Below are 17,182 nucleotides of genomic sequence, written 5' to 3'. Positions count from 1 at the left end.
TTTGAACTAATCCAGCAACGCTCTTCTTGCTAATTATGTATCTGTCTCCTGACCTGAGTTCCTCCTCCCTTTTGAGAGTATTATAAATTGTTAGAGCTGCATATGCCAGCCAATCAGTGCACGCTCATTTTCCCTTTCTGTTGTTCAAATGACATTTTCAGCAAAATGGTTAGACAATTTACTGCCAAACAGATGGCAGTGGACTGTCCAAGTTTAGTATTAGAAGGAATGATAACTGGAAAATATCCAGCTATTTTTGGATACATATTGGAATGTTGTTTTAAATAAAGATGTGATTTACTGATTTTGCTCTTTAAGTAATTCCCACCGCCAGATATAGCAAGGGCTAAAGATCTTAGATAAGTGAATTTCTGACTTCTAACTTTAAGGACAAATAGCTAGTAAGCAATTATCTGTATTGTGCTGAATCACTTGCAAAATTCACTTCTATGGAAATATCTCATCCATTAGAAAAAAGGAGGATATTGGATGACCTGGGAGGAAAGCAGAGGATGGGAGAAGTGTTGTTTTGACTATCTGCTGTCCAAGATTGTTGTGATAGTGTACTGTATGGGGAAAGGAGCTACTCCATTGGCTATTGAAGAGGATATTGATAGCTGTGTGTATTCTACATTCCAAATCTCATAAAGAGTATTTTCATAGGGAGCAGCATTGTGTTTTGTTTTGTTTTTAAATTTGCTTTGTTGGGATATGGGGAAATTTACATTATTATAGTGACAATGTACATAAACAATTTCCCTTTGTCTTCTCTTACATGAATTTGGCACATTTGTGGTTTAGAAAATTCTTTTGTTTTATAGACATAAATTATATGAACTTCCAAGTTAACCCCCCCCCCCCCCATTTTGGCTTTAATTGACTCACAGGAGAGCTCTTTAATTCCATTTAAAATCCTCTTTAAAATGGATATACTACAATATAAATAATACAAAAATATCAAAACTAGCATAGACATATCCACCAACTTCAGCAATATCAAAAGCTAAAGAACCTTAAATGAAGCATTTTTATAAACATATTTGCCTTTTTCCCCCCTTTTCCCCAGGTGAAATTTATGCAACCAAAATGGCTGTCTTTAGCTAATGTATGATTAAAAAAAAATCAGTAATATGTAAACAAAGGAAATTAAACATTCCATAGACACTACTTAAATGTAAGCAATAGTATCAGGACAACATTCCAATGGGGAAAATCTGAAAATCTTTTGTATATTTTCACAAAAGATCAGTGCATATCTATTATAAAGACAAAATAAAGGATATCTTCTACTACTTTTGTTACTTATATATAAATTGGCCCATGGTCTCATAAGGGGAAAGCATCACCAGGACTTTTTGTTGACATCTCCTTAGTCTGCTTTACAAAAAGTTTTTTTTTTTTTGGATTTTTTTTTTTTATCATGCCACCTTTTCATTAATTTGACAGCTTCACATGATTGGTCAGAAAAAGGAGCCCATGATCTAAACCAGAACACTGGAAACTGTTGTATACTAGGGTTACCAGATCTGGTTTGGAAAAATTCAGACAAGCACTAGTTGGCAACATTTCTGAGTTCTGTTGTGGCAGGAAGCCTATATCCTATTCAGTGGGAACATATCTCCTATGAAAAAAAGAAAGGTGGTGCTGGTTTGCAAATTTTATATTTTGCCCAGTTTAAATATTCCTTAGTGAAGGAATGCCTCCCACAGTGTAGGCGATCATGTGAATATAGTTGAGAGCAAGAATGCATCTGATTTTCATTGTAGTAGAAGATGATAAAGTACATTGCAGTATGAAGCAATAAATACTTAATTGAACTGAAAGGCTTAATGAATTCATGTTACCATTTTTCCATGATGTTTCCTGTGAACACATAGTTTAAAAAAGTATGTTTAAAAGGCTTATGATGGAGTTGTTTGGGATATGGTCAGGGTTTGGGTAAGTACAGGCTTTGATGTAGGATCAAAGAAGATATGGTAAACATCTATTTTGCTTATGAATAAATTGAGCGTTTAGTCAACATCTGAGAACATCTTTGGAGTAAAACTTAATCCTGTGTTTTTCCTTTACATGAACTGAACTGTTCTAAGATACATGTTGCAATCAGTGTTTATCTGTGCCGAGTCTAGATGTCAAACTAGGATACGATCTGTATCAGTTTTGGAGATCATTAGCAAGAGTTGTTTGACAGAATTTAACTTCCTGGGACATAGATCTCAAGACTCTTTTGTTTCCAATAGTCCTCATTTTAATTATTACACTGTTTCTTTACAGTAACTTCTCTAGAAATAAACTTTCAAGTTTGTCCAGAAAGACTTTCCGCCATCTGAATTTGACAGATCTGTAAGTAATTGCTTTTCTAAATAATCAAGTTTGTTGTTGTAGTGAATGTTATTAGCATTATTACCATGCAATAGTATTTTAGGATTTAGATTCCAGCAAGAGAATATTAAAAGTTTATGTTTCTAGGGAAAGTAAAATTTGCTTTACAGTAGTGTGTGTTTTTAATATGTGTGTTGTGTGTATGTGTTTATTTTACATATGGGCCACAGTCAAGAGAACATACAGTTAAAGGCCTCTCGCGGCTGCTCTTCCAAGCATCAAAATGTTTTTGTGTTTAGGCTAACTGCACTGGAGCAACAGAGCCATTGCTGCAGGAGTGGTTTCACTTTGCAGCTAGTCCTGGACTGCTTCAGTTACCATGCAAACGAATGGCTCCTTAACTCTGAACTAGCCATTAGTCCATGTTTGGACAGCATGGAAAATTACTACCAGTCCAGGTAAGCCAAGAATAATCCATAACTATAGATTGTAGATACAGGTAGTCCTTGGGTTACGACCACTCATTCAGTGACTGTTCAAAGTTATGATGGTGCTGAACGAATGGTACTTACAACCAGTTCTCAAAGTTCTGGCCATCGCAGCACCCCCACGGTTACATGATTGGGATTCGGGTGCTTGGCAGCTGGCTTGCACTTATGACAGTTGTAGTATCCCGTGGTCACATGATCACCACTTGCGACCTTCTCTGCCCGCTTCCCAAAAGGAAAGTCAATAGGAAAGCTGGCAGGGAAGGCTGCAAGTCGCTCCCATAAGTCACTCCCACGTCCTCTGCTTTTTTTCCCAGGGAACTCATACTCCTTAGTGCCTGCCCATAGCACCCTCCTGCCTGCACTCCATAGCACATGCTCACCTGGCTGTGGTCATGCTGGGTTACAGCACTGACCCCCTGCCCATCTGGTTGAGCTCATGATCGGCCATAGCCCCACCCCCCAATCACACTGCACTGCAGCACCCACCCCCCACCCACACTCGTACCCACCTGTGTGGCCACCTGCACTATATAGTGCTCACTCCTGCTGAGCTGCACTCATGCCAGGCCGCAGCACTGACCCCCTGCTTGCCCGCCTGCACTCATGCCACACTGCAGCACCCACCCCCCTTGCCCATCCACACTCTGTAGCACTCATCTATCCACTGGCCTGCTTGCGAGCCACCTAACGAAAGGATTGTTGTGACTGGGACTTGCAACTTCCTGCTGGCTTCCCCATTGACTTTGCTTGTTGGAAGCCAGCAGGAAGTTGCAAGTCCCAGTCACATGAGGTCCTCGCTTAATGACCTGTGATCCTCACTTAACAACAGCAACTGGGACTGCTGGTATTGCCATCGCTAAGCGATGCTGTCACATGACATTGCGCTTTATGACTATATCACTTAGTGATGGAAATTCCAATCCCAAGTACCATTGTTAAGTGAGGACTACCTGTAAGACGTTGCTTTAATCACAGTGTAACCATGTATCTTATTCAGATGGCTTAGCATGTCATGTAAATGCATTTGCAGAGATTTGAGACTTCATTGATTATGTGGTATAGAAGTACAGGTAGTCCTCACTTACCAACCGCAATTGGGACTGTCAACTCTGTTGCTAAGTGATGCAGTTGTAAAGTGAAAAATCATGTCACTGTGTCCAACTTACAATGGCAGTTTGTCAGTTCTGGCTGTGGTCATTAAGTGAATCACTGCGAATTGTTAAGATTGATGTCACGTGACTGCAACTTGCGGCTTCCTGCCAGTTTCCCCATTGACTTTGCTTGTTGGAAGCTGGCTGTGAAGGTCACAAATTGTGATCACATGACTGCATGGTGCTGCAACTGTCATAAATGCACGCTGGTTGCCAAGCACCCAAATCACGATCACATGACCTCAGGGATGCTGTGACAGCTTCAACTTTGAGGACTGGTCATAAGTCTCATTATTTAGCGCCATCGCTTATGATATCATTTGTTCAAAGTTTAAGTGAAAGCAATTTCAGTTTAGGATTAAAAGAAATTTTGCTTATGGCTAAACAGAGCATATCATCAGTGTTATATACATTGATTTGATTGTGCAGTTTTTCTCTTGCTTTATACTCTAAGGATCAATTTGATTATTCTGAATCATAAATGTGAGATAGGGAATTACTGTTACAAATAGAACTAACCCAATCCACTGTGTTGGCTGTCCTTTGACTTTGGTATAATCAAACAGTCCTATTTTAGATATCATAGCAAAGACGAAGTTTTAAAATGCTGCAGCTTTAAGAAACTTTTAAAAGATTAAATTTATGCATCTTAATGTTCTAACAATAAACCAGTTCAGTAGATCTGTGAAGATATCGAAAAACATAATACTAAAATTACAGCAGTTATTGGATGAAAGTGTTATTGGGGAAAGAGAAGACAGAAGAAATATTCCTAAGAAAACAGAATAGGACAACAAGCCAGAAAATGCGCACAGAACATTGAACAGGGGCTTGATCATTATATGGCAGACAAATACGTGACTTTTGCCATTCACACTGTACTTGCTGCTAGAATATGTTGATGTACCAAAGGTAGATGAAGCATGGTTTATAAACAGCCCATTAAAATTGGACTAGCATTTATATTGGAGACATAAATGATTTGAGTTTTAAAAAGTCAAACAAAAGTATTGCAGACCTGTTATATATTAGATAAAGAACACAATGTGCCGGTGATCAATATGAAATAAATAAAATTCAAATTTTACTTACAATGGAAAGGGCAAAAGATAACATAATCATTTCTATTTCTGTGTCCACCTAATTTCCTGCTGAGGGTGAACTAAATCCAAGGAAATGCGTTAATTAGTTTTTTTTTTTTTTTTAATCTGCGCTCAGTCGTTACCGACTCTGCAGTGACTGCTTGGACGAGTCCTTGCAGTTTTCAAGGCAATTGTTTCAGAAGTGGTTTGCCAGAGCCTCCTTCCTAGAGCAGAGCCCAGCTGGTGAGCTCAGGAGGCGGGGTTTCCATTGCTTCGCGCCCTTTTTGGGCGTGTGCAGTTTTTCGCGCTTACCGGCAACTGCTCCCGACTCCTTTTTGCAAGGCGCTGCCAGCATTTTTCCTCCCACCGGAGTGAGAGTACCCATTTATCTACTCACGTGAGTTTTCGAACTGTTGGGTTGACAGGAACTGGGGAGGAAACAGGAGCTCACCCTGCTAACGCAAAGGCTGGACTCGAACCGCTGAAGCGTCGACCATTTCTGGCCGGCAACTTTCAGCGTCATTAAGCCGCTGCGCCACTGCATCCCCCGTTTTAGTTTTATTAGTTTTAATTAGTTTTAGGCAGTGATTAAATTCTCTTTTCATTCATTCCTTCCAAAATCCTGGATTAGACTTGATTGCAGTTTCAGTTTTTGGTTGTTATTACTTGAAGTGGCAATGCCATGATAGAAAAGTTAGACTTTGCTGGTTATTGAAGTTTTGACAGATACTACTGAAATTATCTGTTTGGATACTAGTAATTGTTATCTTGAAAGGCTGCCCCATAGGCATTCATTGATCTGCATTTGATAGCTGTCCTCTGCAGTTTTACTTGGGAGTAAGGCCTACTGAATTTAGTAGGATTTGTAACAGAAAAAAATGGCTAAGATTGAACTACATATCTATTAACTAAGCCAAGGGTTTTTGTTTGTTTGTTTGACATTTACAAATCTTTACATTGTCTGTTGACTGAGGCACCTAGAATGTGTCTGTAGTATCTCTCTTGATTAAAAACGAGTTTTTATCAAGCCCAGATTGTCAAGTATTTTGATGCTTGCCTTGTCAGTTGTCTTTTCAAGGTTCTCCTACTCAAGAACGTGGTAGGGTTAATACAAACTCTTTTCCTGTAGACTTGGAGGTTTTCTCCTTCCTTTTCCTGATGATTAATTCAATTATGTTGGCTTTTTTTGGCTGTCACTTATACCAGAGATCAGCAGCTTTTTCAGTCACTAGCACTCCTGCACAACTTCGTACAAAATATATACATTTTAAAACATTTTAAAAAATGATATTTTAGTACAGTTTAAACCTCACTGTTTAGTAGGCCTGCACAACTCATAAAGGGGAAAGAGTGAGATTGATACCTTAAAAATAGTCAGAGACCAGAAAGAAATAGCAAGTGTGCCGATCAGCTGTATGGTGGCATGGCAGCAGCAAAGGAGGGCAGTGTCTATGAAGGCTGGATGTGTTGGAGCAGCTTGGCAGTGGGTCTTTCAGGGTGGAAGTGGCTGAGAAATCCATGGCAGCAGTCTGGCAGCAGTGGATTGGGTATTTTTCAAAAAATGCCAGCAGGCTGTAAACGGCTGCTTGGTGGGCCTTATGTGGCCTGTGGGCTGTATGTTGTGCAGGCATGCCCTTTAGGATGAAAAAAAAATCCCAAAGAAGCTTGCAAGCAAGTAAAATGCTACAAGCTGGGCTTAATGATTTTTTTAAATCACCAAAATATACTTAATCAATAGAATATATTTAGTGAGTTGTTCAAAGCATAAATGCAGATTGTCCAACACACTATAGGTAGGAAGGTAGTTTGCTGAAAATCAAAGTGCTAGCCTCAGGCATCATCTTTACTTAAAAAATAAAATGCTTCTGGAACCCATCTAGAATGAAGAGGCATTCTTAGGAAATGTAAATGGTAGGGTTCTACAGCCTAGTGTCCATCTACCCAGTTAAAAATGACAAAGATAAATTGGAGTGGTAGAAATCAACCTGGAAATCTATAGAGTTCATGGAGAGCCATCTTGCTAGGTTGCTTTCTGGTAAATGTGTGTTCTGTTTCTGACTACACCTGCCACGGTGCCAGTGTCATGTACATAACATTTCAAATTTGCTCCTTGGCCCAGAAGGATCATGAATCTGGCTGCAAGTTTGGTAGTTAAAGTATTTCCTTTCCATCATCCACAATGCCAAATCTGTTCAAATCCACCCCTTTTTACTTGCATAATAGAAACTGTATTGTTCAATGTATTAGTACGGTTAATTTCATAAGTCTCATATTTATCAGATAGGAAGACAATTTTTTCCTAAATAGTTGTAAATCAAAGCAAACCTTGTTCCTGAAAATCATGGATGCTTTTGAAGATAAGCTTTTGCTTGGCAGGGCTAGTGAATTTTAAGCTCTTTTAAAATGCCTAAACAGCTCTTTATCTTTTCCCCCACTTCTCCTATCCTAGTATTTCTTCCCCTCACCTCATTTCCATCCAATTTGTTCCTTTCTCTTTTTCCCTCCTTGTCCACTTTCCTGTCTCTCTTCATCACCTCTCTATCCAGTATTTTTAGAATAAGTCACATAGGCCAATACTGTAGCAATTAACTTCATAAATGGGATACTTTATTTTGTAGACAAATAATTGTAGTCAGTTAATTCCATTTATTTCCTGGACTTATATAAACTTAAACATATATGCACAAAAACATATAAGCACATTCATCCATTTATTGGGGAGGGAGAAGTCTCCAGATTTGGAAGCCATTTGGGGAGCTTCAAATGCAGGTTTGCTTTATTTTGGGGAAAATACAATAATGTGGTTTTCAAGCAGTTTAACAAGTATTCTGTGATATGGGAGATAAAAAATCCTGATGTAGTTCCCACTTTTTTCCAGTTAAAGTGTAACTGAGCTGAGAATAGAGGGTGTTTGGTGTAGATGTATATTTATACCAAGGTCTGCATACTTTCTGCTGTTCTACATGCTGCTAAAAGCAACTAGTGTTTCTGCAAAACAGGTGGAAGTAGACTGCTTAAGTTTTTCAGTCTATTAGCATGAATTTGTCAAACCTACAAAACTGTCTCTTTGATCTGAATATTTATTTAAGCTGATCTAGTTAGACAGCTTTGAAAACATCTGAACTGCTGTGAATATTCTATGAAATTACATTAGCAGAAGGATTTTGAAGATCATGGCCAAATCAAATGTACCTCCTGTAGATTGTTATAATAAATGCTGGATTGTTTCATCTTAATGAAATGTCTTAGGGGCATCAAGTGGTGCATCAATGAATTATCTCATGAAATATAGGTATGCTTTTATGAGCAAAGCTGAGATAATGTTCCGTGCCTGAGCCAGACATCTGGACTTTTTGCTGCTATTTTTGATTCTAGGTTCTTTATACATTAAGTATAAGAAGTACTTTAAATACAAAATTAACTAGGCTTTCTTGAATGTGTTAATTTTAAGTGGATAATAAAAATTTTATTTTAATTCCTCAATATGTGCTTATATATTCTTCTAAACCTTAGAGCCTAGTATTTGTTGTTGGTAGTCTTTAATGTTACTTAAGCCATCTTTGTATTTCTTCCAAGGGTTTCATAGATTACTTCTTTTTCAAGTCTTTGCATCTTTTGCTTGAAATATATTTCGGTGATGTTTGACCATAAGGGGGAGCTCAGTTTATCCACAATAATAGAAAACATCTAAAACTGTATTATGGGGAACCGTATACTCAGAATTAAATATTATTATCGTCCTCAGTCCAGAATATTTTTTCTGCTGAATTGAAGAAAATGGCATTCTTTTCTATGCAATCAAGACCAGACTCCTGAGCTGCAGCTGTTCAAACCTACTTCTCTCCAAATCTGTCCAAACTAGCTACAGTATACTTGTTAAGAACATTAGGAATTATAGTCCTAACAGAATTGGAGGGGACCAGACTGTAGAATACTAAATTAGATTAATGGATTAAAAATATTTTGGGCAAAAACAAACCAATAGTGGTTTGGGCCCTCATCTTAGAAGATGCATTCCCTTTCACATAGATGCAAAAGGGATTTTCTGATTCAATGAATGCTGTGAGATCTACAGAAATATTATTTTATTGATATGTAGATTTACTTGATTAGTAGGTTAAAGCTCATGGACCTCCATGCAATGCAGATATTATATTTAAATATCCATACATGAATCAGTGGAAGAATAAATACATTGTTTGGACAGGGATAAAAAGTGTTTTTATCCTTGTCTTAATTATGGGCCAGATCAGAGACAAGTGTAATTCAATATGGTTTTATGTGGTCTTTTTTGTCACTGTATAGACCTGTCTGGTCATATTTTAAAGTGTCTTTGATTGGTCAACTGTTATTTGGAGCATTTTTTCTTAAATCTCATATAAATATAATCTTTTGTTGTTGAATTCTCCAACTGCTGTAGGATTTTAGAAGGCAACCCATTCAAGTGTTCCTGTGATATTATGTGGATCAAAGTATTCCAAGAGACCAAGTTTCCAAAAGCAGAAACTCAGGATTTTTACTGTATAAATGACTACAACCAGAGGATATCTCTGATGGAGAAGCCAGTCCCAAACTGTGGTAATACACTTTTAATGAAAAATAATTGATATCTGTTTTAAGTTGTTAAAAAATTTGGAGTACAACAGACAGCTCTGTCTCTGTCCAAAGATCATTAATTGTGATAGAATATCTGTTAGAGATTTTAGTGCATTGTATTCTTATTTTAAAAACAGGCTTTAGCTTGGATTGGGAGAGACATATATCCTATTTCAGGCAACTCTTGAAATTCTAGTCATATACAAGGTGCTTAAATTGAATCATGTTTAATAGGATTTAAGCTGATTTTCTGCAGGATTTTCTGCCCCAAATGATTCTCTTTGATAATTTTTAAAATTCATTTTGGGATTCACTGTTACATTTTCCCCTCAGAAAATGTTCTCCTATTTCTAGTTTGTCTAATGAAGTGTTGTTCCTATTATGAGATGATGAAAACTGCTCATGTCCTTTTATTCTATACATAAAACTGTCTGCTCTGAAACAGATAATTGTAGGTTGAATGAACTCTAGACCTGTTCCCACTCCAGAAAGTTTTGCTTAAAAAAAGGTAATTTTAAACATTTCAAATATCACATTAGTTAATTTTGAATATTCAGTAAACAAAAGTTTCACTTGCATCTGGAATAAAACAAGCTATTTATCTGAGAAAATAATCTGGTATTTAATGGATTGCACTGTCATTCCATTCATGGAACACTCCTCTTGGTGGAAAGAAAAACAATTTTCACTGATTCTTCTCTCTGTTGCATTTCCATAGAAATACATGCTGGAGGATTGCTGACCATCCCAAACAATGAGAAGGCAGCGATTTGGGAGGTTATGGTGGGAGGGAGAAATTGGCAAAATTCATAAAATTCCCTTCTATTTGTGGAAGGAAAATGTAGTATCCAAAAGTTACATACATTCATGCACAAACCCATTGCCCTTTCTGAGGTTTATGCTGTAGAAATGGAAAACTCTTGAATGTCATGAGGTCTTTTGCATGCTTGTTATGATGCTCAGTATCCTGTCTCCTGTTTTCCTTTCCTTGCATTAATATTTGTGCCAATGCAGTTCCTCTTTGGAATGTTTGGCAACTCCCATATTTATTTTTTCTTTTGTTTGCTACCTTTTCTTATTAAAAAGAATACAGGAGTGAATTTATATTGTTTTATATTACAGCAACATTGTGTAGAATTTCCTTTTGGGGCTTCACCTTCAAAAAGTTTTAAGCGTTACTTTATTACCCTTTTAAAATGGATTCCACTGTATTTTTTCATACTTCTCTTTGCTCCTGATCCAGCAGGGAATAAAACTGAAGAGATTTCCTAGATGCTTGCCTACCATGCATTTCGTATGGTGCAATTTTGTTGGCCTGTGTGAGATTGTCTGAAGTTCCTTTTTAAAAGAATAAATAGATATGAGTTTGGCACTGAGTAGAAGGAAGACATTCTTACATTGCTTTACAGTTTAGTTGATCAATGCAACTGACACTGAAGATCTTGACTTTTTAAAAAATCTAAGTCTTACAAACCTTAAAAGACAAAAAATCCATTAGGAAAGTTTCTCTGGCATCTGCTGGTTTTGTCAGAAACCAAGCTTAGAGCTTCACTGATTTAAAACCAGATTATTTTTAGTACTTTAGTACAAGATTTCTGGACAAAATTTTTATGAAACCAGTGATTGCTGTGGGATAGCTTAGGTTATCCATTATGGTGTTTTATCATAAAAAAAACCCCACAGATGAGTCAAAGCATTTGGCTTTCATCCCCTTCCACGGTGTTTCTGCATTTTGCATTTCTTGTTTGGTAAGAAATTTCTGCTTTAGCTCTGCTCCTTGGCAGTAGTCAGAATAGAATTATTTACCCATATGGTACTATGGTCAGGCGTGGAGTGATGGATAAATCAGGTTTGAGGTTTCTGTTAGAATGTGTTCCTGTAGTAATTTTGATAGTATGTTTCTTAAACCATATATAGTTATAACTTGAAAATGGTAGCCTATTTATTTCAGTACCAAAAGTGACAACATTAAAATAAGGATGTAATCAAGCATTTTCAAATTAAGCACAATATCATTCAGCATGAATGGAAAAATTGTGATAGGAATCAGTATTTGGGCATACCATTGAAAAAGTTATTTGTCTGCTTTTGTGGTATATCTGACAGTTTTATTCCTACTGTATGTATCCAGAATGCTGCTTAAGATGGGGGTTTCTCAATAGCTATGAAATCTCTTGCACAATGACCAGTCCTTAAAAGAGTCTGCAAATTATATATTTTTTTGGTGCAAAATAATACGCATGAATTTTGCAAAGGTTCAGACCATTGTTCAGGATTTCTGGAATTTAAAGCATATCGTTTCTTAATGCAAAGAATAAATGCTGATCCCATCATTGATACTGTGGTGTGGACTGCACTACTCTGACTGTTGTTGAAACAGTGACAGTAAGACTGCTGCTTTACGTAAGCTGGACATACTACATATATACATATACATATTCATACACACACACACACACAAACTCACACTTCTTATAGATTTTCTTCCATTTTTGTTTTGGAGAGCAAGTGTAGTAGTAGCCAAGTGTCAGGAATTGGAAGAACTCACACTTCAGCTTATGGGCAGTTGCCTTACATACGTATAGATTTGAGAGAAGATATTAGGGATGCTGTGCTATTAATCTGGAAATTCCTGGATAAGTTCATATTTGCCATGTCTGTAGGCAAAACTAACCATTCTCCCTCACAGGCTCAGGCCCCTCACCTATTATGTGGGAGGTAATAGAATTTACTTAGACAGATTTGTATAAGGTTTATAATTAGGAGAGAGAGAGAGAGAGAGAGAGAGAGAATGAATCTCACTATACAAACGTTAACTTGTAGTATTATTATCCTTATTTTGCTCTTTAGTATTTTCTTTCTTTTAATTTTGTATTTTGGTTTCCCATGAGATTCAGTTACAATTGCAGCTGCCAAGGGCATTGTTTATAAAGTGCAAATATTCAAGGATAAAATTTTCATCTCCTGATGCTCTTGTTTGGGAGAAGATTATAAGACTGAGAGATATTTTAGTTGTCATAGCTTCACTACACAGACCTGCCACAATCAAATTATCCATATTAGACATCTAAACAAACCCTCTCCTGCCTTAATGTAAAAAACATTTAAAACCAGTGCTTCTAATTATTTTGCTGAAGAAAAAAGTAAGAACAAAGAAGTTTAACTGAGGAGCATGGAAAATTTAAACGACAATCATACACATATTTACATGAGAGTGTACCATGAGACGTCCTAAGGCCAATGTCATATGTAACCCTCAGAGATTTCCAAAGTTGTCACCAAACTGAAAATGTTAATATGACAGGAGAGAAAAATGAACTATTTTAAATTTTAATTAAATTTAAATGTAAATGACATTTAGTTTTTATCCTGGCTTCTATCCAGTAATGTTGGAGTATAGTTTTTAGACTGGAAATATGCCCATATCATGAACTAAGTCAATATGTGATTAGTTAGTGTGTTATATAAAACCCAGCCATTGTATTCGTAAAACATGATTTATTATTTAATGTGCTGGGTCATTACAGACAAATGGGCTTTAATCAATAAACTGTGGATAAACAGATCATGGCTTAGTACACATTATTTTAATCCAGGCAATGGGACTTGCTACTCACTAGATCTACATAAGACAGACTTCGTTCTGTCAAAGTTTTGTTTTTCGGTTTAGTATCTAATATGTTGTTTCTAGTTTTTTATTCTGTTTTGTGGAAACAGACTGTTTTTGACCTGATTTTCTACTCAGAAAGTTCCTCCCAAGGGAAATTAAGCACCCACTTCTTTGATAGATTAGAATCTGGCTTCACTTTTTAAAATCAATATTGTTGCATCATCTCTCTGTGTCATTTTTTTTTTTATGCAATGACTACATTTCTCATTTGTTTATTTAATAAATTTATATGCCCACCCATCTCATATGTATGACACTGGGCAGCTAACAATTAAAAATGAAATAAAAACAATCAAAATTTAAAAATAGCATAAACTAGCAGCCAAGAACGCCCATAACATCCGACATTCAAATTAACCATGAGATGGACTCGCCCACACCTTCAGGGCCCCAGGCAAAGCCAGGTTTTTAGTGCCTTGCAAAAGGCCAGCAGAGTCGGGGCAAGTCTGATCTCGGGGGGATGATATTCCAGAGGGTGATGCCACAGCAGAAAAGGCTGTCTTCTGGGGTCCCGCCAGGTGGCAGGGATCCTCATCATTACTTTAGTCTGGATTCCTGTAAATCTTGTCAACGCCTAGTAGATACTTCTTGAAAAAGAAAGAATCAAGGATATAGAAGTCTTAAAAACTTTATTTACTTTGACAGATGTTTTATACTTTCTGTGATTATAATTCTCTTCATACAGTGTATGTTTAGCATTGTGTAGAAGGCACTATAAATGTTGGCAATGCAAGGCTTTACCACACTCATTTCCTAATACAATTTTTGCTGTGAAATGGAGCAAAACTTGTGGTTTCCTAGTGAGGTTATTAGTGTTAAAAGAAGTACAGTTAGTCCTCAGCCGATGTCCATTTGTTCAGCGACCATTCAAAGTTATGGTGGCACTAAAAAAATGGGCGTACAACTGATCCTCGAAGTTCTGGCCATTGCAGTACCCCCTGTCACATGATTGCGATTTGGGCGCTTGGGTGCCCGGCACTTGGTTACAATGTCGCAGGGAGCCATGGTCACATGATCGCCATTTGCAACCTTCCCTGCTGGCTTCCCACAAACAAAGCTAATGGGAAACCGGCAGGGAAGGTTGCAAGTTGCTCCAGTAAGTCCCTCTCTTTTTCTTCCACCTGCAGCCCCACCATCCTCCCTACATAATGGCTTGCGCCAGCCCTCCCAGGCCCTCCCCTGGCCTCCCCTGATTCATGCATGGCCTGTGCCTGGACTCCCCCAACTTATGTGTGGCCTGTGCTGGCCCTCCCAGGGCCTCCCCCAGCCTCCCCCACCCACCAACAACACACCTCCACTCTCCGCAGCACCCCTGTGCTCCTTACCTGGGGCTCCCATGTCCTCCCATTTAATGACCCACTTAATGACTCTTGGGATTATGATGGCAACCAGGACTGCCAGGACTGTTGTTGTTAAATGATGCAGTCACATGATGTCACACTTTATGGCCACATCACTTAGTGATGGCAGTCCCAGTCCCAATTGCTGTCATAACCTGAGGACTACCTCTAGTGAAGAAGGTAGGATGCTATTATCTGTACTGGCTTTTCATGGTATAAATGGTGAATATCTTGCTTTAAACTCGTTGAAAAAATTCTACATGGGGCATTCAACACTTATCATACTGTAACACTATTACCATGCCATTATTAACACCAATAACTCTAAAGATTTGGGATATATCTCTCCCTCTTTTGTCCTACAGTGTATACCAGTTCTATTTCAGTTGTTTTGTAGGCTGATTATTATGATTCAGCTACTCACCCATGAACTGGACTAGCTTAATGTATTGTTGAATAGTTGTATTAAATGCCTTGTTGAAGAAAAGCTGGTGATGATTTAAGCACCTGTGGAAGTAATGTATATTTACTGATCAGTAAGTATTTACTAATAATTTAATTAAATCCTGATCAGATCATAAAGTTTAGTAATTCTGGAGAAAACACAAGACACCCTTTATACTGAGTCAGGTATAACAGGTACTCAGGACTAATTCCTGTCCCACTTGAAGATGGCAGGGAATGAACCTTTTCTGTAGCAGGCGTACTGTATGTCTACTGTTAATCTGTGAGTTCTTTCTAACATTTTGTTTTGAATAATAATTGTGATAAGAAAATAAGGCTGGGAGGGAGCAGAATAGAACAGAATCTTTATTGTGGTCAATGACCAGTCCATAAAACACTTGGATACATAAAATTAATATTGGTTAGTTAGTTAGGTGAACAGATATGTCCATCAGGCTGCTGTGCATCTTACATATTACATGACATAATTTGGCCACACTTAAAGAGGTAGAGTCATTTGAATCTGACAGTAAGAGGTTTAAATAGAACTGATCAGAGTGACCAGGATATTTAATTAGGTGTGGAATTAGCAGCTCACAGCGAGTGTCAGCATAAAATGGACAGTACAGTAAGGCATGCTTGATGATACATATGGCTCCTTTTCCACATGGGCAGAGTCTGGATTTGAATGGAATCCCTTTGTATCTCCCTTCTAAAACCACTGATGGAAGTGTGTTAAACTGTGCTAGACTTAGGGCCCTCCTTACTTTAGGAACAGTGATTGGTGGGAGGGAGTATTGGTTATACTAAATTGCTAAGCCTTTACATGGGATTATTATAATTTGTGTAATATTGTGTCTAAGCCACATACATAAGCTTATTAAATATATACTTGCCAAGAGAAAGTATTTTTTAAAAATAACTTTATTAAATTTTAAAATAGAAACAATAAAAACTTACAAATACTAATATTAAAGGAAGAAAATAAGAAAAAGAACAAAAAATCATAAAAAAGAATGAGCAAGGTCAAAAGTGCGAAGAAACAAAGAAAGAAAAAGAAAGATAAAGTTCAGCACTGTTGTAAGTTTGAACGGTTGCCAAATGAGTGGTTGTAACCCAAGGACTATCTGTAAAAGGTAGTGTGTGATTTGGAGCATGCATGGGTGTGAATCTAGGATCTGTTCAGAACAGCTTAAACCAGGTGTGTCCTTCCTGGGCTTGGCAGTTGCCCTCTACACCTGATAGCTGACCTTGGAAAAATATTGTTCAGTTTAAGATGCTCCCATGAAGTGCTGTGTGCATTTCCACAAACACTCCAAATTGAATTTTTCCCTTTGAATTCAGATCACTGCAGAGATTACTGTACAGTTGAGTGAGATTTGAGGTTTGAATGAATAAATAGTGGATATTATTAACAAACTACTGCATCTAGAAATACAGCTTCTTTCAGTAACCTATAAAGTATCATTTGTGAACTGATCATAGAACATCTGCAGTTTTTGTAACTCACATGAACTGATCTTTGAATACAAAGCAGCTAACACAGAGTGTGCTCGTTTTAATAGCTTGTTGGCAAGGAACCATGACTTGCAAAATGATTTCTCCTGCTTTTCTGTTGAGTAAACTGGTCAGACTAGTTACAAATCAAAGTGCTGGTCATTGCCTATAAATCCCAGTCTGACATGCAATCCTCCTGCCCGCGCCCTCCTGAAATGCAACATTATTGTGGTGTGTGAATGTGTGTTCTTGGAGAAATGAATGAAGAATGCTGGGAGTGTACCTCTAGAGTGTGCACTCCCAGTAAGATCTCATAATGACATCCCACCTGCCCAGCTAAAGCAAGCAGACACCTATTCCAAGCAGCAGCTATTGTATATAGAAAGATGCTGAAGGTAGATAATCACTTTAGTGACAATGGCAAAAGCATTTCATACCAGGAGAAGACAACAGTAAACCATTCCCATGTTAACTCAGAAAACCATATGGACACATAAAATAAAGCGATTGCTGATACAGTGCTGGATGATAGATCCTTCAGGTTGGATGGCACTCAACATGCTACTGAGGAAGAGCTGAGGATTAGCGT

The 17,182-nt window shown here is 37.6% G+C and overlaps 1 protein-coding gene across 1 annotated transcript in view; it reads left to right on the top strand.

Moving 5' to 3' along the window:
• The window catches only part of NTRK2 (neurotrophic receptor tyrosine kinase 2), a 192,293-nt gene that overhangs the window by 21,306 nt on the left and 153,805 nt on the right, over window positions 1-17,182 (top strand). Inside the window, exons 6-7 of the mRNA XM_088130010.1 lie at window positions 2,275-2,343; window positions 9,467-9,624. Of these exons, the coding sequence (XP_087986136.1) occupies window positions 2,275-2,343; window positions 9,467-9,624 (227 nt within the window). The remainder of the gene's footprint in view (window positions 1-2,274; window positions 2,344-9,466; window positions 9,625-17,182) is intronic.

This window comes from Python bivittatus, unplaced genomic scaffold (genome assembly GCF_059951505.1).
Source record: "Python bivittatus isolate LINGU-HERP-01145 unplaced genomic scaffold, Pbiv_v1 ctg000850_np1212, whole genome shotgun sequence".
NCBI lineage: Eukaryota > Metazoa > Chordata > Lepidosauria > Squamata > Pythonidae > Python > Python bivittatus.
Note: the sequence above shows the minus strand (reverse complement) of the source record. Positions and strands in the feature narration are given on the sequence as shown.